Genomic DNA, 27804 nt, shown 5'->3' on the forward strand with positions numbered 1-27804 from the left:
GATTTTGAGGTGATACTGTCCCTTTAAGGACTTCCAACACAGCGGGATGTCGTGCAGCGCTCCCAGGCGCCGTCGTCAGCCTGTTTCAAACTGAAAACCTCCACATTTCAGGCTCTATTGATCCAGGACGTCGTGAGAGAACAGAGAAGTTTCAGAAGAAGTCGGTTTCAGCATTTTATCCGGATATTCCACTGTTAAAGGAGATTTTTTTAATGAAAGACGTGCGGGCGGATTGCAGCGTCAGCTCGCAGCCGCTGCGACGCTCCGCCACAGGAAAAACACCTCTGTTGGAAGCCTTAAGGACAAGTTGGAACATGTCCAGCTGTTAAACAATTTCTCAGATACTCACTCCACTGAAAGCCATCAAAAGCCGCCTGGATTTTACAAATGGTTATCAACACGGAGGTGTTTTTCCTGTGCCGCTGCACCACGCCGGCTGCATCCCGACGCGCAGACCCGTCCGCACGTCTTTCATTAAAAAAATCTCCTTTAACAGTGGAATATCCGGATAAAATGCTGAAACCGACTTCTTCTGTTCTTCTATTTTTTGAAGAAAAAAAAGACGTTAGCCACATCACTTGTCAAGATGGTGGCCATTTTTTTTCAAGATGGCGCCAAGAACTATGCATTTTGGTCATATATTTGCAGAATCTTGGTTTATTTCAATGTTGTACCTGTTAAATATTGTACTATGGACTGGAGGGAGGGGGATTTGAAATTAAGTTCGGACAATATTTTCATGCTTTTTTAGATGGATTGTACAGTATATGTTTTTAATACGTGTACACCCATGCTGTTGAACGTAATGATAGTGTTTAGGGTGTGAGGGTTTAGTACTAGGGGTATTATTTTTGCTTTTAAAGTCAGCCATATACCTTTGGATGAACACTCGTCCTGACTTGCTTACCTCACTCTTACCTATGCGCCCAAGTAGTTGCTTGTGCACGGCAATGGCCACACCCCAGTAAACCGCGTTGGCTTTTGGGCTACACGAGGTAAGGTTTGCTTTCCTCCCATATCGGTGCATGAAGACTGGAAAATGGTGTAAAAAGGGTATTTTGTATGCAGCTTCCACATTGTGTTTGAAGACGATCCCATTAATAGCGCTTTCAAGTGCAAAGACTGTTCACCTAATTGCGTGTCCTATTATATCCAGAAGACAATTTAATTAGATTATAAAACTGAGTGTGAATAAAGTCAAAGATTGTGTTGCAGACTGTGACTTCATTCATCTAATCAGTGATCTAGAAGAGTGAAAGTAACAGCCCCAAACCCTAGTTGCAGCTTCCACCTTTTAGTCAGTTAGGAATTATGCAAATGTCAGGCAATTAAGGATATCATTTTGTGTCATTTTGCGTCGTCGTCAGCGTTCGACCGTGTTTTTCATGCACCACTGTGACTTTTGTTGAATGAATGAATGCATTAAGAGGAAAGATGCTTCAGATGGGGAAATTATTTACAACCATTTCGGTGCTTACAGCAGTTCTAGTTCAAACCTCAACCCCTTTACTTCAAGTGGAAAGGAGTTGCCTTCAATTATCAGCATGCAGCAGTTCAGATACAGACTTCTGTGACATATGTCACAAAAGTCTAAAACAAGCCATTTGAGAACTACATTTTTCTTGTGGCAGGATAGCTTTCGCACAGATAGTCATAGAATACTGGGACTTTCAGGGTGTTTAACATGAACCTCTAACTTTAATTTAAAAAATAAAAACATTTTGTACAATATGTCCCTTTTAAGGAGCGGGTGGAGTGTTTAAATTTGCAGATTTAGCTCAATAATTCAGTAAAAGCTGTTCTCGGGAGGAGAAGGTGAAGTCTGTCAGATACACATAAAAGTTATTAATTTCCCATTTTGAAAGCTCGAGGTGCATTTCATCATCCTGTTACTAATTTTCCATGAAGCATGACTGATTTAGTTCAGAACATTATTGTACTTTTCTGCAAAATTGATCTCACCGCTGTCCGCAATTGTCTTCACTCGTGGCTTTTCATTCATCACAGATGCATTGACTTGGCGGCTCTTATTATTTAAATTATGCTCACAGCGTGCGCGATACAATAAGACTTTTTTCTCTCTCTCTTCATCACTGTCACCTTCCTGTCTGTGCATACTTGGAATGTTGGGCTTCCAGAAACATCACTGGACAAACCTTCCATGATGTCACCCGGTTTTTAAATGACCCCGCCTAATTCCTAGCCAACCAATAATTGGGTAAAGAGGTGGAGCACGGGCAAGACCAGCATGACCTGAGTGGGACATATGAAGCTTGGACACGCCTTCCATCTTGGAGATAGCAAACAAGCTAAAGCTAACTAGCTAATTTTGGTCCAAGCCTTCCTTTTAATGCACATTTTTTGCAGAATGGGCAGTTGCTTTCATAACAGGTGATTTGGGTGCACTTATTAAAAATTATGCCTGTCATATTGCCCCCTTAATTGTAGAGTAACAGTGGTGATAACCCCACCAAGCTTTTAATACCTGCTAATGGTGCTAATATGCAAATTAAATATTAAAATTTCACTAAATGGAAATACTGGAGCACAGACATCTTAGATGCCCCAGTAGTGCAATTAACAATACAGCAAGCCATATTATCACAAATATTTGTAATAATAAATTGGGTAATTCTATGGTAACAGAATTAAATATTTAATTATAAGCTAAACTATGGCATATTTTGCTGTCATTGTCATTCCATTACAGTAGAATTACCCAAATGCTCAGAAAGGACAAATACTGTTGAGTTCACAGCAGCTAGCAGCCTCTGCTAGTGGAGTCCACACCCCTACAGTCATTATTCATGACCCATATTCATAAATAGCTGTAGAAAGAAACCAGACGTGTTTTGGTAGCAGGCTGTAAACATGTTTATTTCTGCTGTAAACTTGGAGATTTTGGGTTCTTTGGAGATTGACTTGCTTTTGGGTGCAGCCTCAAGTGGCCTTTCAAGGAACTGCAAGATTTGGCACAACCACATGGGCTTCATTTTTAAGCACTGGAGGTTGGGCCTGTTCCCAAATCCCAAGGCTGCCAGCTCAGGCCTCTTGTTTTCACTTTCATAACATGCCCATTTATGTTGTTGAACTTTATTTATTTCATCCTCCCGTACCCACATAGCTCTTCCAGACTTCACGCTCTCTGTCGTTTTCTGTCTTATTTTCCGTGTCTCTGGAGGTCAGAGATGGCCTCGTCTGGCTGAGAAGGTCCCCACCTGAATAGTCTGTCTTGTAAAGATGTGAGCATACATTTCTCCCACTCACTCTTTTATGCTTTTTCTTCTCTCTGTCCTCTGATCTCTTTTTCTTTTTTATATTCCATCCTTCTCTCTTTATGTCCAATTGCTTGGCTGATGAACCTGTCTGTCTCCCACTCAGACCCTCCGACGGTGGAGCCGGTGTCCATGGAGATGCGTCAGGGCCTGGGCCGGCCCATGGTGATGACCTGCAGGGTGTTGCGCGCCCACCCTTCCCGCGTGCTGAGATTCGAGTGGCTCCTTTCCAACCGGCTGCTCCACGCCGGAGCGTTTGACACCCAGAGGGACGAGACGGAGTACACAATCCGCAACCTGAATCGAGACAGCTGGGGGGAGTACACCTGCAACGTCATCAACGAGGCCGGAGCAGGAAAATGCACTTTCCAGGTGACAGGTAAAAAACAATTCTCATTTGCTTTCCTCAACTTTAAGCGGCACTTGATGGCGGTCATTTTACCTTCCATTTTTTTTCAGAGCACATGTCTACAAGGTGCATTTCAGCTGCCACTTCAGTTTGTCAGTTTATGTTTATGGGGTGTTTATATATCTATATCTCTGTATGTAATGCTCCTGTAGGCTTTGGAAAAGTTACATCAAAAGCTTATGGCTTCATTTTTGACACAGAATGGCAACATTATATTTCAGAAGTCTTGGCATTGCAAGTCCCAAGTCTTGCATCAGTTTGCCTATCATGAATTGGTAGTTAACTTGTGGATTGACTTATGACTTGGAGTGGCAGTATTACATTTGAAACTGGCACTGCAAATTCAAGTCCAGTCATCTTTCATGAACTGACAGCTGACTTAATAACACCCCGTTAAACACAGAGTCCAAGACCGAGTTGCAACCGAAAAACGGCTTCTGCTCGCCGTCACTCTCACTGACTCCCACTGGGGTTGCAGGCTGGTCAAAATCGGGTCGCCGTGGTTGCAAAAAAGATCACACTTGCTCGCCATCACACTCATCACTCCTCATCACTGCCCATTGGTCACCATCACTCTCTATTGGTCGCCATCACACTCCATCACTCCCCATCGGTCGCCATCACTCCCCATCGGTCGCCATCACTCTCCATTGGTCGCCATCACGCTCCATCACTCCTCATCACTCCCCATTGGTCGCCATCACTCCCTATTGGTTGCCATCACTCCCCATTGGTTGCCATCACTCTCTATTGGTCGCCATCACATTCCATCACTCCTCATCACTCCCCATTGGTCGCCATCACTCCCTATTGGTTGCCATCACTCCCCATTGGTTGCCATCACTCTCCATTGGTCGCCATCATGCTCCATCACTCCTCATCACTCCCCATTGGTCGCCATCACTCCCTATTGGTTGCCATCACTCCCCATTGGTTGCCATCACTCTCTATTGGTCGCCATCACATTCCATCACTCCTCATCACTCCCTATCGGTCACCATCACTCCCTATCAGTTGCCATCACTCCCCATTGGTTGCCATCACTCCCCATCGGTTGCCATCACTCCCCATTGGTCGCCATCACTCTCCATTGGTTGCCATCACACTCCATCACTCCCCATCGGTCGCCATCACTCTCCATTGGTCGCCATCACACTCCATCACTCCTCATCACTCCCCATCGGTCGCCATCACTCTCCATTGGTCGCCATCACACTCCATCACTCCCCATTGGTCGCCATCACTCCCTATCGGTTGCCATCACTCCCCATTGGTTGCCATCACTCTCTATTGGTCGCCATCACATTCCATCACTCCTCATCACTCCCTATCGGTCGCCATCACTCCCTATCAGTTGCCATCACTCCCCATTGGTTGCCATCACTCCCCATCGGTTGCCATCATTCCCCATTGGTCGCCATCACTCTCCATTGGTCGCCATCACACGCCATCACTCCCCATCACTCCCCATCGGTCGCCATCACTCCCCATTGGTCGCCATCACTCCCCATTGGTCGTCATCACTCTCCATTGGTCACCATCACTCCCCATCACTCCCCATCAGTTGCCATCACTCCCCATTGGTCGTCACCACTCTCCATTGGTCGCCATCACACTCCATCACTCCTCATCACTCCCCATCGGTCGCCATCACTCTCCATTGGTCGCCATCACACTCCATCACTCCCCATTGGTCGCCATCACTCCCTATCGGTTGCCATCACTCCCCATTGGTTGCCATCACTCCCCATCGGTTGCCAACACTCCCTATTGGTCGCCATCACATTCCATCACTCCTCATCACTCCCTATCGGTCGCCATCACTCCCTATCAGTTGCCATCACTCCCCATTGGTTGCCATCACTCCCCATCGGTTGCCATCACTCCCCATTGGTAGCCATCACTCTCCATTGGTTGCCATCACACTCCATCACTCCCCATCACTCCCCATCGGTTGCCATCACTCCCCATCGGTCGCCATCACTCCCCATCAGTCGCCATCAATCCCCATCGGTCGTCATCACTCTCCATTGGTCACCATCACTCCCCATCACTCCCCATCAGTTGCCATCACTCCCCATTGGTCGTCACCACTCTCCATTGGTTACCATCACACTCCATCACTCCTCATCACTCCCCATTGGTCGCCATCACTCCCCATCGATTGCCATCACTCCCAATTGGTCGCCATCACTCTCCATTGGTCACCATCACACTCTGTCACTCCCCATCACTCCCCATCGGTCGCCATCACTCCCAGTTGGTCGCCATCACTCTCCATTGGTCACCATCACACTCCATCACTCCCCATCACTGCCCATTGGTCGTCATCACTCCCCATCGATTGCCATCACTCCCCATCGGTCGCCATCACACTCCATCACTCCCCATTGGTTGTCAACACTACCCATCGATTGCCATCACTCCCCATCGGTCTCCAACAGGTGTGCGAGTGTATTAACCTGTTTAAGACACTCGCACAAGTTGTGCGACCAGTTAACAGATACACGGGTCTCAGAAATGGTCTTGATAAACTCTCACATGTCTCAACTCACTCTCAACATGTTGTCGTAATACACTCTCTATTGGATCTGCATGGGGTTGCATCAATGATCGCGGATATTAACATATTTTTCACTCACACAATTCAGTCACAATGCAAGTTTGGTGTAAATGCAAATAACAGATCACAACGGAGACCAGCCAAGATTTGTGAGAGTTGACAAAATGTCATGATCTTGTTGGTCTGATTTAGGTCTCAGTTCGATGCAAATGGGGCATTTTGACTTGCAGCTTGGTGGAAACTTGACATTTGTGAAGTCTTGGTACGAAAGTACAAACTCTCACATCAGCTTACCAATCATGAAATGGGACTTGTGACTCAGAATGGCAATATTAGATTTGAAAAGTCTTGACACAGCAAGTCCCAAGTCCCTTATCAGCTTTCCGATCATGATTTGGTGATTGGCTTATGACTTGACTTGTGACTCGGAGTGGCAACATTAGGTGTGAGAAATCTTGGTGATGCAGGTTCAAGTCTAATTTCCTTGCCTGTCATGAATTTGTGAATTGTGGTGGTAAGAACGGAAAGTAACTTGTTGAAAACTTTTGTCCAACCTCTGGACTTTTAGGGTCCGTATCTGTCTCATCCAATTCTCTCTTAAAATCCATACTTACTCCCCTCCTGGTATTAGGTTTTTCTGGACTCTCTCTGTTTTTCTATCATGAGCAGAAGATGTCCATCTCTTCGCTGGTTGATATGACAGAGCTGAATGAGTTTGGCTGCACTGACTGACTGCAGGAACTTTGGCCAAGGTTTCAATCTCCCAGACCTCCCATTAGAGGAGCAGAGCTGCAGGGTCACCGGTGAACCATTTGTCACTTTAATCCTCCACCACTTAGGTTGCTCTCCCCTTTGATCTTTATTTCTTTCTACCTTTACCATCTTAATCGTAGCTCTTCTACACTCTATTTTTCTGAGCCCTTTCAGCTTTCCGTCACTCTCTGTGCCTGCATCTTCTCCCCATTCTTCATCTTTCTCATTTTAAATGTCTCTCCGGCATCCTAGAGAGATGGACGCCCCCCCTGTGTGCGCGTCATAAATCAGTCCTCCAAGATGAAACAGGTAGAGCAGAGAGACAGAAGCAGATAGCCCCCCCTTCAGCCATTAGCTCTTCTCAATGGGGCCGGCTTTTTCCCATTATAGGCTCCCTCCCCCCTTGCTAACCTCCTCTCCGCTTTCTTCCCTTTCATCGCCCATCCCTTCTGTCCTGTCATCCGCCATTGCTGCTCTCCGCCTACCCAAAGCTCCAGATTCCCACCATCTGGACTTGGTGGCTGCCAAAGGTGTGTCGGCTGTTTTCGTAACCCCCCTGAGTGCAGGAGCATCGTGCAGAAAATCCACTGTAAGCTCCACCAGCCGTCCCCTTAACTCAAAAAATACTATTAAAATTTCTTAAATTTGATGTGGCAAATACACAAAATTAACGCAAAAATTCTTGGTGAAATGATCAGCGTACACACACAGGCTGTTAAATGTTATGGTCTTTGTGCAACCAGTAGGGGGCACCAAATCCTCATTTCAAAATTTGCAATCGCTATTTTATTGGCGTAAACAGGTTGTGGCCATAATATGATAACTATAACTCCTTTATATTCATTTCAAACTAAATTATGTTTATTTATTTAGTTTTAGATTCACTTATCTTTCAACTAGCATAAGTTTCCTTTATAGCCTATCTAGTTTTACATTCAGTGAGGTTATTCCTGTTTGTTTTAAAGTGCTTTCTATTCTCTTAGTTTAGTATTTTGTTTAGCCTTACGCTAGCTTTGTAATGTTTTGACGTTATATTACATTAGTTTTGTGTTCTGTTATCTTTATCTTCAATTTGCTTTCAGTTAGCCTTTAGCTATTTTTTTCAGCTAGTTTTGTTCAGAGTTAGTTTTTCTTTCACTTTAATTTTCTTCTTTTTTTTCAGTTTGTCCTTCAATTATCTTTATTCTTTTGTTTTTTATAGTCATTTAACCTTATTAAAGTAAGCTTTATATTCTTTTAGCTTTATATTACATTAATTCTATGTTTAGTTAGCGCTATACTCAGATATCTTGCCCAACTTAGCTTTCATTTAGCTTTATTTTCTTGGTTTTACATACATTCAGATTAGCTTGTGGCTTTATATTCAGCTAATTTCATGCATAATTAGCTTGTAGTTAGCTATCAGTTAGCATTATCTGTGTCACCGCCATGTTTTCTGCTTGTCTGCTTTTTCAATTTGTTTTTTAAATTAGGTCTTTAGCCTTTTACTGCTTAGATTTTGACATTGATTTATGGTTGTACGTAGTTAGTCGGTGGCTAGTCAACTACACACATGGTACCCAATTAGTCAACTAAAGACCCAACCTTACTTGCTTTAGTTACTGTTAAAGTAACAGCTGGTGTTGTTTTCAGGTGTTCATCCCAGAAGAACAGGAAATAGGCAACTGAAGAAATTCCTGCAATCAAATCACTGATAACATCAAGTGCAATGGGAAGGAAATTCTCAAAATAGTTGTTGAGTTGTTGGACAAAAGCTTAACAATTCAAAGTTGTGCTGTATGTCCACCAAGTTGTCACAGTGCCATCAGCCCAAATTCTGATGTGACAGGCATTGGGACGGAGTTCAGTACTTGCACATGTCAAATATGAATAAAGTCCAATTATACTGAGCACCAGATGGACAACAGAAACAGATGATCAGTTCTCATATCCCACAAATGGGCATCTTTCCCAAAACGTATCAGTCGGGATTTTTGTCTCGCAGTGATAAACACATAATCCAGCCGTCAGAACATGGAGACACATACGTGTTCCCATGCCTAAAGACAAACACATGGTCAGGCAGCAGCCGGTGTGACTGCAGGACTGCATAAACACTGTCGCCTGAGAAACAAACTGCACCGGCGCTGTGTGTGTGTGTGTGTGTGTGTGTGTGTGTGTGTGTGTGTGTGTGTGTGTGTGTGTGTGTGTGTGTGTGTGTGTGTGTGTGTGTGTGTGTGTGTGTGTGTGTGTGTGTGTGTGTGCACAAGCTACTGGAAAATCTGTGGAAACAATGAATAGGCTGCAATAGCCAAGTTGGCCATTAAATTGTGCCTGGGGACAGACCCCTGAGAGGGATGTAATGTGTACCACTGAGCTCTGGCTTGGCCAAGCCCTCATGGGAACCTCCTGTTTTCGAATAAAGTTGAATTCACACTCTGCTGGAGAGCACAAGGACCACTTCACTGTCTCTGAATTATCATACTACTGGTTGCTTGACATAGTAATTTTTGCTAGTTTTCGTGGATACAGGTGTGGAAACCAGTCGCCTCTGTGAATTTGTTGGTCAGGAAAGGTTGACTGATCTTGGCTTTGCGGACAATGCTGTGATCTTTGCATGTTTGGTTCAAGACATCGTTCCAGGCTTTCAGTACCTTCCTGGACTCGATCATCAGAAGTGCATCAAAATGCAATGAAAGTGATGAATTTGGAGAAACATTCACTTGTACATATCTGTTGTTTCTCAGCCTTTGAGAAGGGAAGATAACTGGGAAGAGCTCATGGAATCATGAGGTCACTGGATATTTGGTGATCTCAATATAGTTTCAGAGGAATGACGGTCCAAGTCTTTAGGATCCTGGTGGTTCCTGTGTTACTGTATAGTTGCGAGTCTAGGACATTAAGTAGTGACCAAAGAGGATGACCAGATGTTTTTGATACTAGGACTTTTCAGCAGATCCTTTAGTACCACTGAAATGACTTTGTGTCAAATGAAAGGTTACTTTGAGAGGTTCAAATAAGAGATATCACTTGCATTGTGAGGGAATGTCACCTTAGACATTTTTGCCCATCTTGCCCGTTGAGGACCTCAGCCACTCGAGAAGACCAAGGGGATGTCCATGGTTCACCTGGCTGCAGCAGATAAATGTAGGTATGGCATCAAGACCAAGACCTTTTAAGGGTAGAGTGTGACTCAAAACCAAGACTTTGGGATTTTGGAATGGTTGAAACCGAAGCCAAGACAAAACTGTCATTGGAGTAGGTGAGACATGAAAAAACACATCTGAACTTGCAGAATTTGCATTCTGCACTGTTTCATTTTGAAATTTGTGCTGAAATTAAAGTTTTTGTGATTAATGAACCCAAATTTCATAACGGCGGATTATTCACTCATTCTTGGCACTCAATGGGATCAGCAGATTCAAGAGAGCATTACACTGCGGGAGTTCCTACCAGTTATAGCACCAGTCAACACAATTTGAATTTATTAATTATATTATAATTTTGAATGAATTAATTCACTTATTCTACTGCGAGACTGAGTCACAATTGAGGAGAAATGCTTTCAGTTTCAAGATAAGAGAAAAGGTGATCTCAAAACTGATGCCACTACACAATAAAATCATCAGTGTTAAATTAACACTGACAGTGAACATACGGTCCCACTGTGACCACTGGCAATCTTAATTTAATACCGTCAGTGTTAGTTTTACACTGGTGATTTTACTGTGTACCAAGTACAAAAACACTAGATAGATGGTTCCTGTCAAGAGGTGGGGTTGAAACACTTGTCTGTCCAGGTGGTTGCCATTCAGAACCCAAGGTGGTTCTGGGGTGTGATACTCCCAGTGCTGACATTATATTTATAATCCTTTCATAAGGTTGTAAATGAAACACAGAACATTGTGTACATCACCACAAAAGTTCATAGAGTCAAATTTAACACTCTTACAATATGGTAAGCAAAGGTTGTTTGTACTTCTCCCATTTTCTCTCTCAGATCCAGACAATGGAATTCAGAAATTTTCAAAGATATGGCCTAAACGATCTCTTCCCCCAGTTCCTTTTTAACTCAGCTCTTGAAAAACATTTCACTACTTTGCCCTAAAAAATGTCTTGGGTTGCTTTATTCAGTAGGTTCCTGGACTTTGGGTTGTCAGCCATTCCAGTAAAAGTTGCTTGTTCTTGATCTGGCCTCATTAGCAGTTTGACTTCCGCAGGTCACAATTTAAAAAGTGAACTGAGCTGGCTGTTTGCTTTAGCCACCTTCACCCAATGGCCTACTATACAAATATCACTTGAACGACCTTGAGCCAGGGATCAAGGATGGAAAAATCAATGGCGTTACCTTCACCAAAGATCCTAAGGTCATTCTTTGAATTGCAAACTGGCAGTTAGCTACACCAGCCAGGAAAAATATTGCAAATTTGGCCATATTTTGTATTTTTCCAGTCTATCTAGTCAGGTTTGATGTCCCAAAGAAGTCCTGCTTGAGTTAACTGTAACAATTTGCAAATGTAAAACCTGACATCAATGAAAATCTGAAATGCTTTTGTGTTTGAACCTGTGCATTCCAACCTCCATGGGTTCATACTTCATAGACCACCATCAGCCTCAGTCTCAGATTAAACTCTTCGCCTTGGCTTTTAAATCAACACTTGATTTTAAGTATCTCTGATTAAGTATCAGCTGAATTTTACCTCGGTGGTAAACAGAAGATGATCTCAAACGCTTTCTGCAGCTTGAAGTGATGGTCCAACATTGATGATACAAGGAGCCACAGTGAAACAAGAGCTTTTTAAAGTGTTTTTGCTCCTGAGACTTTCTTGATTCAGTTAATTAGATGACGACAATGAGGACGCAAGAAGATTATCATTAGGATGCAAGAAAGAAGCATTTATGGAGATGGTGTTACTATGGTGATGGCATTGATGCTGTCGGTCCAGGCAAGCATTCATAAATAAGCATCTTTTTCTTTTCTTTTCTTTTTTTTTTTTTTTTTTTTTTGCTGCTATGCCTAAATTCCAGCTCAGCTTGGCATACTGTGGCCACGTTTAGCATATGGTGGAGCAAAATGTTTTCCTAAAGAAGCGAATGTGCTCATAAACCCTTACACATGGAGAGAAAGTGTGCAAACAAGGTCAGCGTCTCGCCTGAAGGCTTCTGCTGAACTGTTATGAGTCATTGCATTAGTTCTGGTATTAAACTGGATTTTTAAAAAAATCAATTAAACCTTTCTGTGCAGTTATTTATTGGTTTAATTTATTTTGTGTCTCCCACCCAGGGTTATGTTTTTTTAAGCATTATAAGCAGGTTAGGTAAAGTGTCTCACTGTACACGCTGCAGACCATATAAGGAGTTGTTTTGCATGATTATTCCCCGATTTTGAGAAAGCCGAGGCATGTACCCTGTTAAATGCAAAGAGTGAATAGGAAATTGAGTCTAACCCCTTCGGTTTAACATAACTCCCTAACAATAATTGATGTTATCTTATAACTCACCACATTAAAAGTGCATATAATGAGGATACACTTTTGAGATGTTCACTAAGTTTGATGTATCAGATCAAGCCAAAAAGCAGTTTTGTTCTGCCGCATGCTTGACGTGTCTGGGTTTTTTGCAGAGAATAAAGGAATCATTTCATGACTGATGGAAATTAGGAGCAGCTGTGGTTGAAGTTGCATGTAGCTTGAAATGAGCTTGTCAGTTTTTACCCTTTGTCCCCAACAGGTGGGGTATTGTAGTCATGTGTGATGTCTGTAACATTTTGGGTTCCACGTGATAACTGAAGAACGGCTCATCTGAAATATGTATGTTGGGTCTTGGTTGGATAGAGGAAGACAACAACTGAAATTCGGACTAGTCACTTTGAATTTCATTTCCAGATGGTAACCAAAGAACCACTGGAGGAATTGGTCTGAAATTTCTGGAGTAGGTCTTTGGTGGATAGAGGAAGATTCCTTTTGAACGCCATGTTCAATGGTCTTTTTGAATTTCATATTTTATTCAATAACTCAAAAATGCCACATGGCCCATCACCAGTTTTACTGTAAATAGCCAGGCCAAATTCCTACACAAGCCTGTTGGTTTTAGCCGTGCTCTCATATCCAATATGGCCATAAAAGCTGCCATCTGCAATGTCCATTTAGTGCATTTACTCAAAAATGCCACAACTGATCATCACCATTGTTGCCGGGGTTATTCAGGCTACACATCTCCGCACCCTATTGATTTTGGCCACATGCCGATATTTACTTCCATCCTCAAACCTGACACTTTTACCAAAAGAATCAGCAGCTCTTGCTACATTTTATTCTCTGTTGCATATTTCAAGGTTGAAAGTTGTTTCAGTAATTGGCACCATTCCAACACATGGACCCTTTTTTTTTACAAGTGTTCCAATTCAGACATCTCACGTCTTCAACGAAAAGAAAGGTTGAGAAGTACAGCTCGTGACAGCGAGGCCAGTTTTTCATTTCCAAATCCAAGGTCTTGTGGCCACCAAGGGCACCACTGCTTGTGTATCACCACAAACTAAATATAATAAGACATAGTTTATATAATATTTTAGCATACATTACTTTAATTGGATGAATTTCATATTTTCTGTCAAAGCAGTGTGCCGCAGTACAAGATGTTTTCAGTGATGAGCTTTTAAAATTGCCTGTGAATCTTTAAGGTTGCCTTCTGAAAACGTACAGAGATCACAGCCAGTTATTAATTAACCTTGTTGGCATTTCTATGCTGCAAAACTGCAGCATTTTGATTACATTTCCAGCTTTGTGCTCCTGTGAGTAGAAAAGCGACATTTATATCATGTTTACTGAGTACTGGCGGCTCTACACAGGACCAAACTGAAACATACGGTTTTATACAAAGAACAGTCAAATGAGCTTTCGAAACAAATCGCATTGTTCAGATTTTTTAAGGAATATCTGCAAGGTTTAACTTGTTGTCTTTGCCAGCTTGACCTTCTTGACGCCTTAATTTAATATGCAAGTAAAAACAACATTTAAATAAATTCCATTGTTTAATTAAAGGCCACGACTCTGTCGGGCTGATGAACGTGCATTCTTCCCCCCTCACTTTACAATATTGCATTTTAAATAGCGATATCCGCGTTAAGTCTAAGCGATCTACACTCGGCTGTCAAAAGCATCATTAACCTGATTTATTGCCTCGAATGCAGAACAAATGTTCTGCGTGTTGATTTTGAGTTATTATCATTGGCGATTACGAGAACTGATCAAACCACACTGATGCAGAATTAACAATTTAATTATTATTATTTTTTTTTTTGCTTGTTTTTTGTTTTTTCACAACAACCAAAGCAGCTCACTGCTTTGAAGGATGATGGTCATTAATCCTAAGAATTGATGTGCACGTCCGCGGTTACAACTGAATTTTGGTTGAATCAATCCTCAAAGGTTTAGCGAGTCTGGTGTTGAGATAAAATTAAAAAATTCAAAGTAGTTTTATTCAACAAATACTTTGTTGAATAAAAGTGTACCTCACTGTCACAATCTGCTTGCATTCTAATGACAAAGGACCTTATATTATTTCACGACTTTTTCTCTTTCAACAGTATTGTTGCTACTACTACTACTACTGCTCTTACTAGACCAAGTAAGAAGTCTTTGTGTTTTTTTCTCCAGGTAAAGCCTACGCTCCAGAGTTCTACTATGATACTTACAGCCCCCTGTGGCAAAACAGGCCTAGAGTCTATGGATTTAAGCTCCAGTGGACCCAGATGAACCCCAACGCTGTGGACCGTATTGTCGCCTACAGACTCGGCATTCGACAGGTAGGACGACTTCACGTGTTTTGTTTTCTTAACACATTTAAGCCAGTGCAGACTTTGGAACATTATTTCAATGTTCTTGCATCTGTGGAGTCATGAGGTGTTTGGCGATGCCACATTTTTGCAGGAGAACAAAGTTCAAGTCTTCAGGGTCTTTGTGCTTCATGTAGTATTGTATGCTTGTGATATGGGGATGCTAACCAGTTACCTAAGGTGACTACTGGATGTGTCTTTGGAGAATCATTGGGTACTTTGTTTCAAATGGACCTATACTTAGTGTGACTTCGGTGAGGTGTACCATTTGCACTGTGAGGGAACATCAGCCATTTTAAGCCTCATTTGTAGGTTGTTTGAAATGTGATTCAAATCACGTTTTTGCAAATACGTTTTGGTTTGAATACTCTGGTGTGGATTCTGGGTGTGTTTTGTGAGATCTGCAACTTTTGACACCACATAAAGTCCACCACTGACAGACTTTGAAGACTGCACGCGCACACAAAAGCCCAAACTAACCTGTTAAATTATGTCAAAAAAAGTGATTATGAAAGACAAATGTTGTGGAATGACTGAGCAACAGCTCAAGGTAGCTGAAATGTAGCCTGATGTAAATACATGTGTGACTGCTGTGTGTCACGCATGTCTGCATGCGACTCCTGTAATGTGTTTAAAGATACACGCTGCACATGTGAGTGAGGTGGATCCAGTGTCACTCAGGTATAAGAAAATGGAGAGAGACAGAGCAAGGGATCCCGGTGGGTCCAATGTCATTACTATAGCAGCCGATGTGGATACAACAAAAAAAAAGAGGATTGCTACAGGAACACACAAATCAGATCTGCTCACTTGATATATATAATGTGGCCAGTCAATCAGTGATGTTAGATTTGAATCCAAAATGCCATAAATCCAATTCGAACTAGTAGCCTGAAGAAAGCCTAAGATGACTTCTTTTGGGAAGTGTCCATGAACTGTTTGGGTGTTGCATCCATGACCCAACACAATTCGTTAGTTTGGCATATTCTCCCAGACCTGGCCATACTTGCTATATCTCACTTCACATTTGAACCCTATGTGGAGTAGACTGTGCTTTGTATTTTAGACTCCGTAGCCAGAGGGTATTGACACTTATCTTGGCACAGCCTCTACGATACACACTGCACGTGTGAGTGAGGTGGGTCAAGTGTCACTCTGGTATAAGAAAATGGAGAGAGGCAGAGCAAGAGATCCTGGTGGGTCCAATGTCATTACTATAGCAGCCGATGTGGATATGACAAAAAAATGAGGATTGCTACAGGAACACACAAATCAGATCTGCTCACTTGCTATATATAATGTGGACAGTCAATCAGTGAGGTTAGATTTGAATCCAAAATGCCGTAAATCCAGTTCGAACTGGCAGCCTGAAGAAAGCCTAAGATGACTTCTTTTGGGAAGTGTCCATGAACTGTTTGGGTGTTGCATCCATGACCCAACACAATTTGTTAGTTTGGCATATTCTCCCAGACCTGGCCATACTTGCTATATCTCACTTCACATTTGAACCCTATGTGGAGTAGACTGTGCTTTGTATTTTAGACTCCGTAGCCAGAGGGTATTGACACTTATCTTGGCACAGCCTCTACGATACACACTGCACGTGTGAGTGAGGTGGGTCAAGTGTCACTCTGGTATAAGAAAATGGAGAGAGGCAGAGCAAGAGATCCTGGTGGGTCCAATGTCATTACTATAGCAGCCGATGTGGATATGACAAAAAAATGAGGATTGCTACAGGAACACACAAATCAGATCTGCTCACTTGCTATATATAATGTGGACAGTCAATCAGTGAGGTTAGATTTGAATCCAAAATGCCGTAAATCCAGTTCGAACTGGCAGCCTGAAGAAAGCCTAAGATGACTTCTTTTGGGAAGTGTCCATGAACTGTTTGGGTGTTGCATCCATGACCCAAACACAGTTCGTTAGTTTGGCACATTCTCCCAGAAATTGTCATACTTGCTATATCTCACTTCACATTTGAACCATATGTGCAGTAGACTATGCTTTGTATTTTAGACTCCGTAGCCAGAGGGTATTGACACTTATCTTGGCACAACCTCTATTACCCTCCACACTGTAATATCTTAGCTTGACCATAATTAGAGCAAGCATGCTTTCATGGAAGAACTGGTGTTGTGATTTGGTCAACAGCATGCTCTGCCTCCTCCATCCTAATTCCCTATTTTGTTACTTCACCATGCTGCTCTTTGGTTCAAACACCCACCGTTCAAGCCCAAAGAGCTTTATTCTAACAGAGGGCGATTGTTATAGCCGGAACAGAAGTTGACAAAGCGTGCTGCAACAATCATCATCTTCGAGTACTCAGCTCGTGCTTCTATGTTGCCCCGTATTCCGCTTGAAATCTTCAAGTCGCGCGTCTCGCTTCGCTGTCTGTCTTATATTCTGCACTTTTCAAGGGGGTGAATGAGCCTCCGCAGTTCCCGGCAGAATCGCTGAGAGCCTTTCAGAGCTGGTTGGTTGAGCAAGTTTAGCTGTTTCAATGAATTGCCTTTGTTTGTCGCTCTCCATCAGAAGCTCAGTCAGAGGAACAGAAGGGAACCCTGCAGAGGGAAACGGGCAAACATGTTTCTCTGCTTCTTGTGTAAACGCCACCGGTGTCAGGCATTCAGCGCTGACGGATAGCTAGGCTGTGTTTTCCGCTCCTCCGCCAATCAGCGCGTCTCCTTCCTCCATCTCTAACTCTCTCTGGCTGTCTCCTTGGGGATGTGGAGCGCATTTGGTCATCATAGTTTTTTATTTACAACAGAAGGTGCGGCGCCACATTAGTATGGAGGATTTCTAGCTAGGGTGGGGAAACGTTGCGCTCGTGCTACAATGCAACATCATTTCTCCTCGGAATAACGGCGCACACACCCTGACAGTTGTGTCTGCAATGTGTAATATAATTTCATGTTTGTTTCACCTTGCACTCTCTCGAGGAGCCGAAGCTTGAAAATGTATCTGCGTTTGTGGCGCACAATAATCTTTCCTGTCAACCTTCTCTGCTGGTGTGTTCTGTAATAAATGATGTTCCACTCACGTGGCTCATATTTGCTGATCCTTGCCAGTAATATACATTTACTTTACTTTCAGCTGGGCCCTTTCCTCGGTTTTATAGCTCGTGTCCGTTTGCATTTCAGAAATGGCGTAAACATTTCAATCTTTTGTGCGTTTTGTTTTATTAAAAAGAGGACAACGGAGAGTTGGAGTTATGATGAAGTCATTTCTTTCCACCTGCTTGCGTTTGTTTCTTGAGAGGGTACAAAGTGTGACTGTTATTTCTTCCCTGTTGTCTCACATGTCTTTGCTGAAGGGAAGACTTTATGTAAAACTCAGAAAATACATTTTTTGTGTGTGTTTTATCATCCATATCGCTCTCTCTCCATGTCCTGTTTTTGCCTGAACGTCACAACATTCCCGCTGATCGTTTTCCAAATCAAATTTTACATCCCTTGTGATATCTATTTGTGATGTACTGTGGTATTGCTTTGGGTGGATTTTATTACCCTGCACATCCACGAAGCAGTGGTATCAGGGTGTTGTTTTCACTGGCATGTGTCTGTGCCTGTGGTTAAGATAACTTCAAAACAGCTGGAAGGATTTCCTTCGAAATTGCTGGGGATATTACTTGGATGGACATCTAGAGATGATTAGATTTTGCAGTAGTTTGGTAGAGTGCCCAGGGTATGCATCAGCCCTCTGGTGCCTTTTATTTCTTTTAAATTATGCTGTTTTTTTATGTATGTGCATGCTGGGCTTGGTGGTATTATCCATCTGGGGACTGCAGGCCGTTCTCCAGCCAACAGATCATCCTTTCTTGGGGAGAGGGAGTGGTAGTAGGATTGGCACTTCAGTCACACCAGTGCATGCTTTTTGACTTGACCTGTGCAGTTGAGTTTTGGCTTTAATTTTGAGTCTTCAAACAATGGAGGGAGATCAACGGATAAGACGTTGAGCTACAATATGTAGACCTGGGTTTGCTACCTGCTACCTGTCTTTGGACAAGACACTTCGTCTGCGTTGTCTGTCCACAGAGCTGTAAATAGGTGCTAGCTTGGACGTTACCTGGTGTTCTATCTAGGGCGGCCATTATCGTAGAATTTTAAATGATACAGATAACCAGGACAGTAATACAATGCCCTCATCTAACTCAGGCGAATATCTGTCATTTTGGGCGACTGGTCATGAATGGAGGGACTCAGAAAATGCACATCACACGACAACAGCATGTTATTTGCATTATTATCACATTTTACTGAGATACACAACACGTATCGCGTACATAAAAAGTTGGCTCACTTTAACTTTTGTCGTGTCAGCTGGCGCGCGCTGCTCTCCAAATTCGCCATTGCGTCCTGATCAAGCTGGCTGCTCATGGCTGCTGTTGTCGTACTATCCATGAGAAAATCATCCGGAATATCCATATTGGGACCAACACACACTTCTCGCCTTTTTAGGTTTTTAGTTTTTTCCCCCCCGTCTGCGGACAGTTCTTGAGCTGGGCGCGCTATGATGTCATTTGTTTACGCACAGCGGGTGGGTATAGCCAGATAGCGTCGACGTAAATCTACGATACCGGCCCAGCAACACCCCGGTAAAGTGATAATAATACTTGATACCATACTTCCCAGTATATAATTTGCATTTTTTTAAAACTAGTTTGGGAGGTCCTGTGACTTGTACTCTGGTGTGACTTCCAAAAAAAAAAAATCACATTGGTTACTAATAATAAGAATTAAAATAAGCATTTATATAGGACTTTCTTTTCAAATTATTAAACAAAATAAAGGCTAATAATAAAAGAATAAATACAATATTAAAAAAGTACAGTACAACAATACCAAACAATCCCAAATTAAATACCTGATAATACAGAAAAAATATGCGACTTATACGACAACGCAACATATGCTATGATGTGACTTGTTCTCCAGTGTGACTTATATATGAGTTTTTAGTCTTCAAGAGTCATTTTTTTAACAGTTTTGATTTATATGCAATAACATTTTCAATATCATAGGGTGTTGGCTGGTGGGGTTGCGGGGGGACAAAAAATGAAGAGGCACTTAAAAAAAAAGGATTGGAACAAAGCACAAGATAAAATTGACAATATTTTTAAGTTGTCTGGCGCACTACAAAGAAATACAGTAACATGACTGTAAGATGTGTGTGTATGTATGTTTATAACAAATATTTTGTAGGATGTTTCATATAGATCGTGCAAAAATATCATTCCATGACTTTTTTCTTTGGCCTGCTTTCATTTTTATCTCCTGCAGAGGAGGTGACTACAGCACTGTTAGTATCAGTATAGTTGCAAATGAGTATATAATCCGATAGGTAATAATTCGTATATGAGTATCGCGTTTTTTGAATTGTTCTTTTTATTTTATTGGTTCATTTCGTCCAGACATATGCTTTATGATATTAAATCCGGAGACGAGCACTGGCACCAATACACATTTGCATCCATATAGGAATTAGTTCTCTTTGCAGGGGAAAGAGGACAGCGAAATGAGTCGGAGGAGAAGATCTATAAAACCAAAAAATAAATAAAGACAAGATGCTCACAGCCTGACAGCAAAAAAAAAAAAGGAGACGAAAGCTTTGATACGTGGACTACACCACTTGAGTCTATATATAGATCCAGGAGCAGCTTGCTTCCTGCTCCTGGAGGATTACCTTTTTTTTTTCTTGTTGCTTTTGCACGAATACTGAAAGCTGCCAGACGTTATGCTTCCATAATGGATTGCTTTGTGTTATTGTCCAGTGTCCTCGTCAAAGACCGTCTGACTGAAGGGGAAATGGGAATGAAGCTCTCGCTGAAAGGCACACACGGGACAGAATTGCACAACATAAATCAACATTTTTGTCGAGGCGACAACTAAAAGGTGCGACATGTGACCTTGTTTTGATACCGTAGAAGGCCACTTCTCTCTTTTGATCCGCCTGCCTAAATTTGACATCTCCCGCTTTCTTCTTTCCATTCCTCCTCTTCTTCCTCTTGTTGCAAATTAATCTGTCAAATCAAGTCGCGGTTGCGTGCTAGCAGATCAATCGGTAGTCGCACTAATTTAATGCAGGCAATCCAAGCTAGGCGAGGTCTAGTCTGAATGCTATGCCGTAACTTTAATTACGACGGTGCTTCTTTGGTCCTCCGGTTATCACTTTGATCAATCCTGCTGTTTTTCAAATTGCCATAAAAATCCAATGACCCGCTGCTGCAGCCAAATGACATTAAATCAATATGGCACTTTGTCTCTGCGGGGCAAATTGTGCAAAATGAAAGGTAATGGGATGTAAAGGGATCCTTAATCGAGCGCAGACACAGTTTCAGTCAATGTTAGCGGGAATCTAAACAAAGGTACATAATCCATAAGCCAATAAATACTTGTATGATTCAAAACGTCTGGAAAGTTCTATTTCCAATCAGCATTTTGAGTTTGATTCAATTTACACATTTAAGCACAGATATGGGCAAAATTTAATTAGTTTCCATTTGTTGAGTTGGAGTTTGAGGCGGCGTTTGCCAATACGAGCACTTAAGGCCTCCATCTGCCTGAAGCTGTAAGCACGTGTGCGCACACACACACACACAAAGTGCTCTTTTTTTCATGCTGTTCAATATTAGTTCTCCAATTACAGTAAATCAATTTAAAATCTTGCATTGCCTGAAAGGTGTCATTTGCGCACACACACACTCACACACACGTACACACGTACACACACAGGCACTGTATATGTGCACATACAGATCACACACTGGCTGTCTGTCAACTTATGAAATTCATAATTAAATTTGGATGCATTCTTCAAATGTCCAGCAGGTGTCAGTGTTCAGCAGGTGACAGCACATAATCTCTTCCGTTTTTATGTGGTCTCCAGAACAATGTTGGAAACATGGGTGTTTCAAAGGATTCTAAATATTTCAGACCAGCAGTAGCCATCGCTAACTTGGATTACCAGCGAAACATTTTGGTACCAACTCCCTGCTGTACATTCTAGCTATTCTTAAATTCAGGTTTTATTTTTCCATTCCTTTGTATATTTTAGTTGATATTTCTTTTCTTACAGACCCTGGAACAACATTGGAAACTGGGGTGTTTCAAAGGTTTTGAAACATTTTAGAGCAGTGCTCTAGTTTTGGCACCAACCCCAGCCACACGTTCTATCAGTTCTTTCATTCCAGCTTTAATTTCCATTCTGATTATATTTCGGCCCATATTTGCCCACATAATGTGTATCTCCTCATGGTTGCTAGCATAAGTGGTAAACATGAAGGGCACCAGTGGATGGAGCACATTGACAAGTGTTCGTGTGAATGTGGGATTGCGAGGAAAAAAGAACCATCCATGGACCCACGACAAACTCTCACAAATGCAACACCAAGCTCAACAGTCACCAACCCAGGAACCATCAAGATGTGGTCAGTGTCAACGGGACAGCAAATATTCTTCCTCTTAGCTGCAGCCTGTATTTAAAGGAGATTCTATTATACGTCCCCTCATACCATACAGCGGCTCTCAACACTGGCTTCGTAAAATATTCAATGTTTTGCACGGATGTATGACAGTACCCAATTTCTGCTGACATTTTGTCAGATTTAGATGAGGTCATGGTGGCATTTAGCAACACTGCTGCTACATATTAACAGCGTTTCAGGAGAGTTATGGTAAAATAAGGGATGGACCACTTTTCTTAGCTAAATGACCTCATAACATAGCAAAATAATACTCATGGTGGTCAGGTTTACAGATTTTTCCAAATTTGTGAAAGTGAAAATCCAACTTGCATTAAAAAAATATAATCCATCCCACCTCACAGGTGTGGCATATCAAGATGCTGATTAGACAGCATGATTACTGCACAAGTGTGCCTTAGGCTGGCCACAATAAAAGGCCACTTTAAAATGTTCACTTGTATCACACAGCACAATGCTACAGATGTCACAAGTTTTGAGGGATTATCTCGGCAAAGGACAAGTGCTCACTAACAGATTTAAACAGATTTGTGAACAATATTTGAGAGAAATAGGTCTTTTGTGTAAATGGAAATGTTTTAGATCTTTGAGGTCAACTCATGAAAAACGAGAGGAAAAACAAAGTGCTGCGTTCATATTTTTGTTCAGTGTAAATTGCCATCATGGCATCAGACTTCACGTAAGACTGAGGTACAATGCTCATCTAGGGGGTAGTCAAGCACTATTGCTTGTTGTGTGGCCTTTAAATGAAAAGTTGGCAGCCAAAGTGTCAGTATTTAACATATTTTACCCAGACAAGATAGGTCAAGTCTGTGAGCATGCACTGTCTGATTCTTTGTTGCATCACCACTCAATGGAACCACCTTGGATCCTGGATCGCTACTTTTTAAAGTTGACAATGGATAGCTATCTATTGGCCACACCCAGGCAAAATCAGGGAGTCCCCTTGGCCTTCTCCAGCCACTGGGGGTCTTCAGTACTAAGGTACCTGTGTACTGGATCATCCCCAGAGAAATATGCCATGTGTTCAAAATACATCACTGATAATGCAACCTCATAATGCAAATGATGCTCCTCATCTGAGTCTCCCAAAGTAATAAGGCTATTCCACAGAGCGCCATTCACTCCCGTTTAATCCTGATTAGCAAATCAGGGCATGCTTGGAAGTATCGTTGTTAATCTTGGACAAACTTGGTATGTGTAGTAGTCACAGCCATCATCGGCACTACATTTGAAATCGGGATCCAGTTTTTGAAATGTTCAAAAATTTCATCCCAATTCTCAAAATCGTTGATAGTACATAGTAACGTCGGGGTATCCTTAGCCTCAACGGCTTCAGTCTGAGTATTTATAGTGACAATAGCTTGAAATTTGTTTGATTGTGCTCCATCGGCGTAAAACGTTGAAGCCGACGCAGCATTTGTTGCGTTTTTGCTAACAGCTGAATAGCTAAAATTCCTTTCTATCTGTTTTGGGGAGGGGGGTTGTTGCCAGGTATACTTTAAAAGCCAGACAGTTGCCAGGTCTGCACTTTATAAGCCAGCCTGTTAGGATGCTAGCCAGATTACACCGTTTCATCATGTTTTTGCATTTTCTTTGGATCATGGCGACTGTAGTAGAACGGCGCCCTGTGGAATAGCCCTGTCACCAATTGTCACTGGTTCCAGGCAAGGTGACCAAAGACCAAATGAAAAGTAGGGATATAAAATTTGCCATTTTAGCTTTGCATCCTCTTTTTTTAGTGCACAGTCGGAAACATTTTCAAACCACTGCTTTGTAATTAATCGCTGTACCTTTTGTACTTTGGAGGAAAGCAAAAATTCCAAAGGCCAGGTAAGGACGTGTGCGCCTTCTGCAATTACGCCTGACAGACAGAACACTCTATTTACTTGAAAACTAATGGCGATGAAAAGTTGCACCCCATAATTGCCGATCATTCCAGCTCTAAGTAATTACTTAATTAGTATTGTTCCCTCACACAGACACTGGCTCTGTTTTACCGCTATCACACCTTCATTCAGTCTATCTCCATCTCCCTCCCTGCACCGCGCTCTCTTTCACTTCGGCTAAGAAGGGCACGCGTTGCCGCTAATTGTGATGCAGAAGTCATCACTTGTCTTTGTGCAGAACTGATTCTCAAGGATAAAACGTAGCCTCGTTCTCTCGTCGTTGCCCCCCAGTGAGTGCAGCAACAAATCCACGCTTTGTTTCTTTCAATCCTTATTGCTTTACAGCGAGGCCGTGTTGCATCTTGAGACATGAAAAACATGCACCAAATTTTTCTAGCGTATGTGTGTCTGTGCGCGCCACCTGCTTCGGCCTTGCAGAAGAAACATAAAATTCTCGGTGTGTCGTCAAAGAAGCAAATCCTTTAATGAAGGAGGCGATCATGCAGAGAGCAGACATGTCGTCCACAGTGTGCAAACACAATAGCAATGCAGGAGTGGCTGAAGCTTATCTTTAATGGGAAATATGATTTTGCTCTCAGCGAACGTATATGTGCCGCTTGCAAATCGTATCTTTGATTTCAGAGGCAGTGAGCTGCTTTGAAAGCAGATGTGGCTAATGAGGAGGTAGCTGTCAACAGCTTACAAAGGGAAAACCTTTGTTGTTGTACACCTTTAAACGCTGGCGGATGAGACAAATGCCTATAGACAAGGTTAACCGTCAGATAAGAGCAAACAGCCGACGCTGATTGTGGCTGGAATATGTATTTGTTGTCCTTATATACTGTATTAAGCAAAGCCTTCAGAAGAATGCGCCTTTCCAATTCCATTCCTCCTTTGTAGATTTTTGTAGATGCAAAGGCTGTAGCGATTGCTGCTCCATGTGCAGCCTCAAGGACGAGAAGAGGACATTGACTACAAACTATTCATCCACCTGCTCGGGATATTTTCAGCAGATTTTCACACTGGTTGTCTTGACAGTGGTGTCAGATAGTTCCCAGCAATCTGTAACCGAAAGGTACAAGAAAGGTGTTTAGTTGTGATTCATCCTGCAGAGGTTATGGGCCCTATCTTCCACCTGGTGCAAAGGAGCATGCTGCGCGACACAAGCCTCATTAACTGGGTTTCCATTACAGGTTTGAGGGAAAGTTGAGCTGTTTTCAGAATGCTGATGGAAAAAAATGTATAGTTTTGTCATTCTAGCGAGGCTCTCAAGCCATTTTGTTGTCTTTTATTAAAAATCCAATTGTCGTGGCGTTACTGTTGTTTGGCACCAAAAAGCATTTGCACCATATGCCAGCCAAAACCTGGTAAGTCCAGTGCACGGTGTGTCTACAATTCAATGAATACAATAGCGATACTTTCCGTGACGTCATGAATTTGATCACGTGGGTTTGTTGACTTGGGTGGTTGGCTTCATTGTAGGTTAGCTTAGAGAAATACTTTGCTTTTGCGGTACTATCTAGGTTTCAAACGTATTCAGAGACCACCAAATCAGTTCCTGAACTCAAAAATGCCATACCTTCTCTCTTTCATGGTATCAATTTACACGGGTTCTTGCCAACCACATAAATACGCATGCGTGTAATGTCAATGTTTGTAAACAAGAAGAATCGCTATAATCAATTTGCCTCACATGGCGGCTTCACAACACAAATGCAATCTTTGCAAAGGAATGTGAATTAGAGCATCATAGTACTTTGGGCTGTGTAAGTCACAATATGTTTGTGGACACGCCCCAAATACCCTCAAAAAAATTACTCATTGCATGAACTCAATTCAATTATGTGCAGGATTTCTATGTAATAAATATATGTAGCCCCAACTCAAATAAACCACAACCAATGCTAGATAATTTTATTTAATTTAGTTATATATTAATTATTACATATATTAATTAGATGGAAATCTAATTCAATGAGTCAGTTTTTTGACTTATAGACTTGCGCTATGCACCATAGACCATGTCAGAATCAGAATCACAATCAGAATCGAATTTATGGCCAAGTAAGTTCTCACATACAAGGGATTTGATCTGGTGTTGTTGCTGCATAAACAACAATAAAAAAGAAAAGAAAAAATGCTTCTGTAAGAAGTAAAAAAATCAAATGGGTAAAATTATGTTCACTGTTAAAAAAAAAATAACATAGTGGAGTTGGGCTGTGCAACAGCATGTAATTGGTGTGCAGATGTACCGTACCTTTCAGTGCAGGGATGACCAATCTGTACTTTGTGGAAGTGGAGGTGGGGGGGTGGAGTCTCTGGTATTATTTATTAGTCTAGCTGCGGATGGAAAGAAGCTGTTTTTGTGTCTTGATGGACCTCAGCTGTCTGCCAGAGGAGAGGGTGACAAAACGTTTGTGTCCTGGGTGAGAGGGGTCGGCCACTATGTTCCTTGCTCGCCTCAGGGCCCTGGAGGTGTACAGGTCCTGTAGGGATGGCAGATTGCAGTCGATCACCTGCTCTGCTGCATCGATGATAGGCTGCAGTCTGCTCCTGTTCTTACCAGATGGTGATGGAAGAGGAGATGTGTGTTGTAGATTGTCAAAATAGGGCCCGATGTTTTTAATGGAACAATTCACAAAATATAGCAAGGGGTTATTTGTTTGGGATTAAAAGACAAAAGCAAAGACTTCTCATATTTTTCACAAATGTGCAAGTAAAGCAAACAGAACCTTGGGGTTTTATGAGTAATGTAAGCCCAAAATCTTTCCCTCTCTCTGTAGATACTGACATCTGATTACTGGATGAATTTTGTTGTTTGGGACACACATGGAAATGGTGCTTTTGGTTTTTTTAAATACTTTGATATGAAAATAGACTATGACTTGTGCGTCTTTAATGTCCACAGAAGCATGGAAGGTGGAGTGAAAGATAGAATGGAGTGTGGTTTTTTTATTTTTAATTTTTATTTTTTTGCTTCCACAGAGATACCCAAGTTTTCAAAACCATTTTAGTCTGTCTCCAGTTATCTCAAGCAAGCACGAACACATTTCAATGAAATCTAGTAGAGAGGTCGACCTTTGGTCAAAAAAGAGATCATTAGACTTTGGCATCCAGCTCAAGGAGTGGATTTTGCTTTTCTTCTTTGTCCTTTCATGGTTGATGCTGAGTTCTTTCATCCTGGGCCAGTGAGTGATCTTGAGTCTTTGATCATTTTTTTAATCGCAATGTTCTTAGTATTTTTATAGATCAGAGCAGTGATCATGATCAAAGAAAAGGATCAAAGTTCAGCAAAGATTAAAGGTCAGGATGAAAGATGTGTGATTATGTTCACAAGTCAGCAACCAAGGCTCAAGATCACACAAATGAACAGACTGACTGCAGCACTCTGACTTGACACTGAATCTACCTCCTAATTAACGCGTCAAACTTAGCAAATATCATTGAGAAAAAAACAAATGATCACATATGAAGATGTTAATCTCATATGTGACGGAGATATGTGATAAATATCCTAAAAATATTGATGGCAGCTCCGGTTTCCTGCTGGATGTGCTGATTATCCTTCAACTCACCTTTCTGACCTGATGGGAATCCGTTCGATAAAATATCCTTTTTG

General features: G+C 42.0%; 1 protein-coding gene across 6 annotated transcripts in view; it reads left to right on the top strand.

The window, feature by feature from the left end:
* Nucleotides 1-27804, top strand: part of LOC117503615 (MAM domain-containing glycosylphosphatidylinositol anchor protein 2-like) — a 325073-nt gene that overhangs the window by 250627 nt on the left and 46642 nt on the right. For all 6 annotated transcript variants that reach the window (XM_034162876.1, XM_034162879.1, XM_034162875.1 and 3 more), the window contains exons 10-11: nucleotides 3382-3654; nucleotides 14635-14783. In XM_034162876.1, coding sequence (XP_034018767.1) covers nucleotides 3382-3654; nucleotides 14635-14783 — 422 coding nt within the window. The remainder of the gene's footprint in view (nucleotides 1-3381; nucleotides 3655-14634; nucleotides 14784-27804) is intronic.

This window comes from Thalassophryne amazonica, chromosome 21 (assembly GCF_902500255.1).
Source record: "Thalassophryne amazonica chromosome 21, fThaAma1.1, whole genome shotgun sequence".
Lineage (NCBI taxonomy): Eukaryota > Metazoa > Chordata > Actinopteri > Batrachoidiformes > Batrachoididae > Thalassophryne > Thalassophryne amazonica.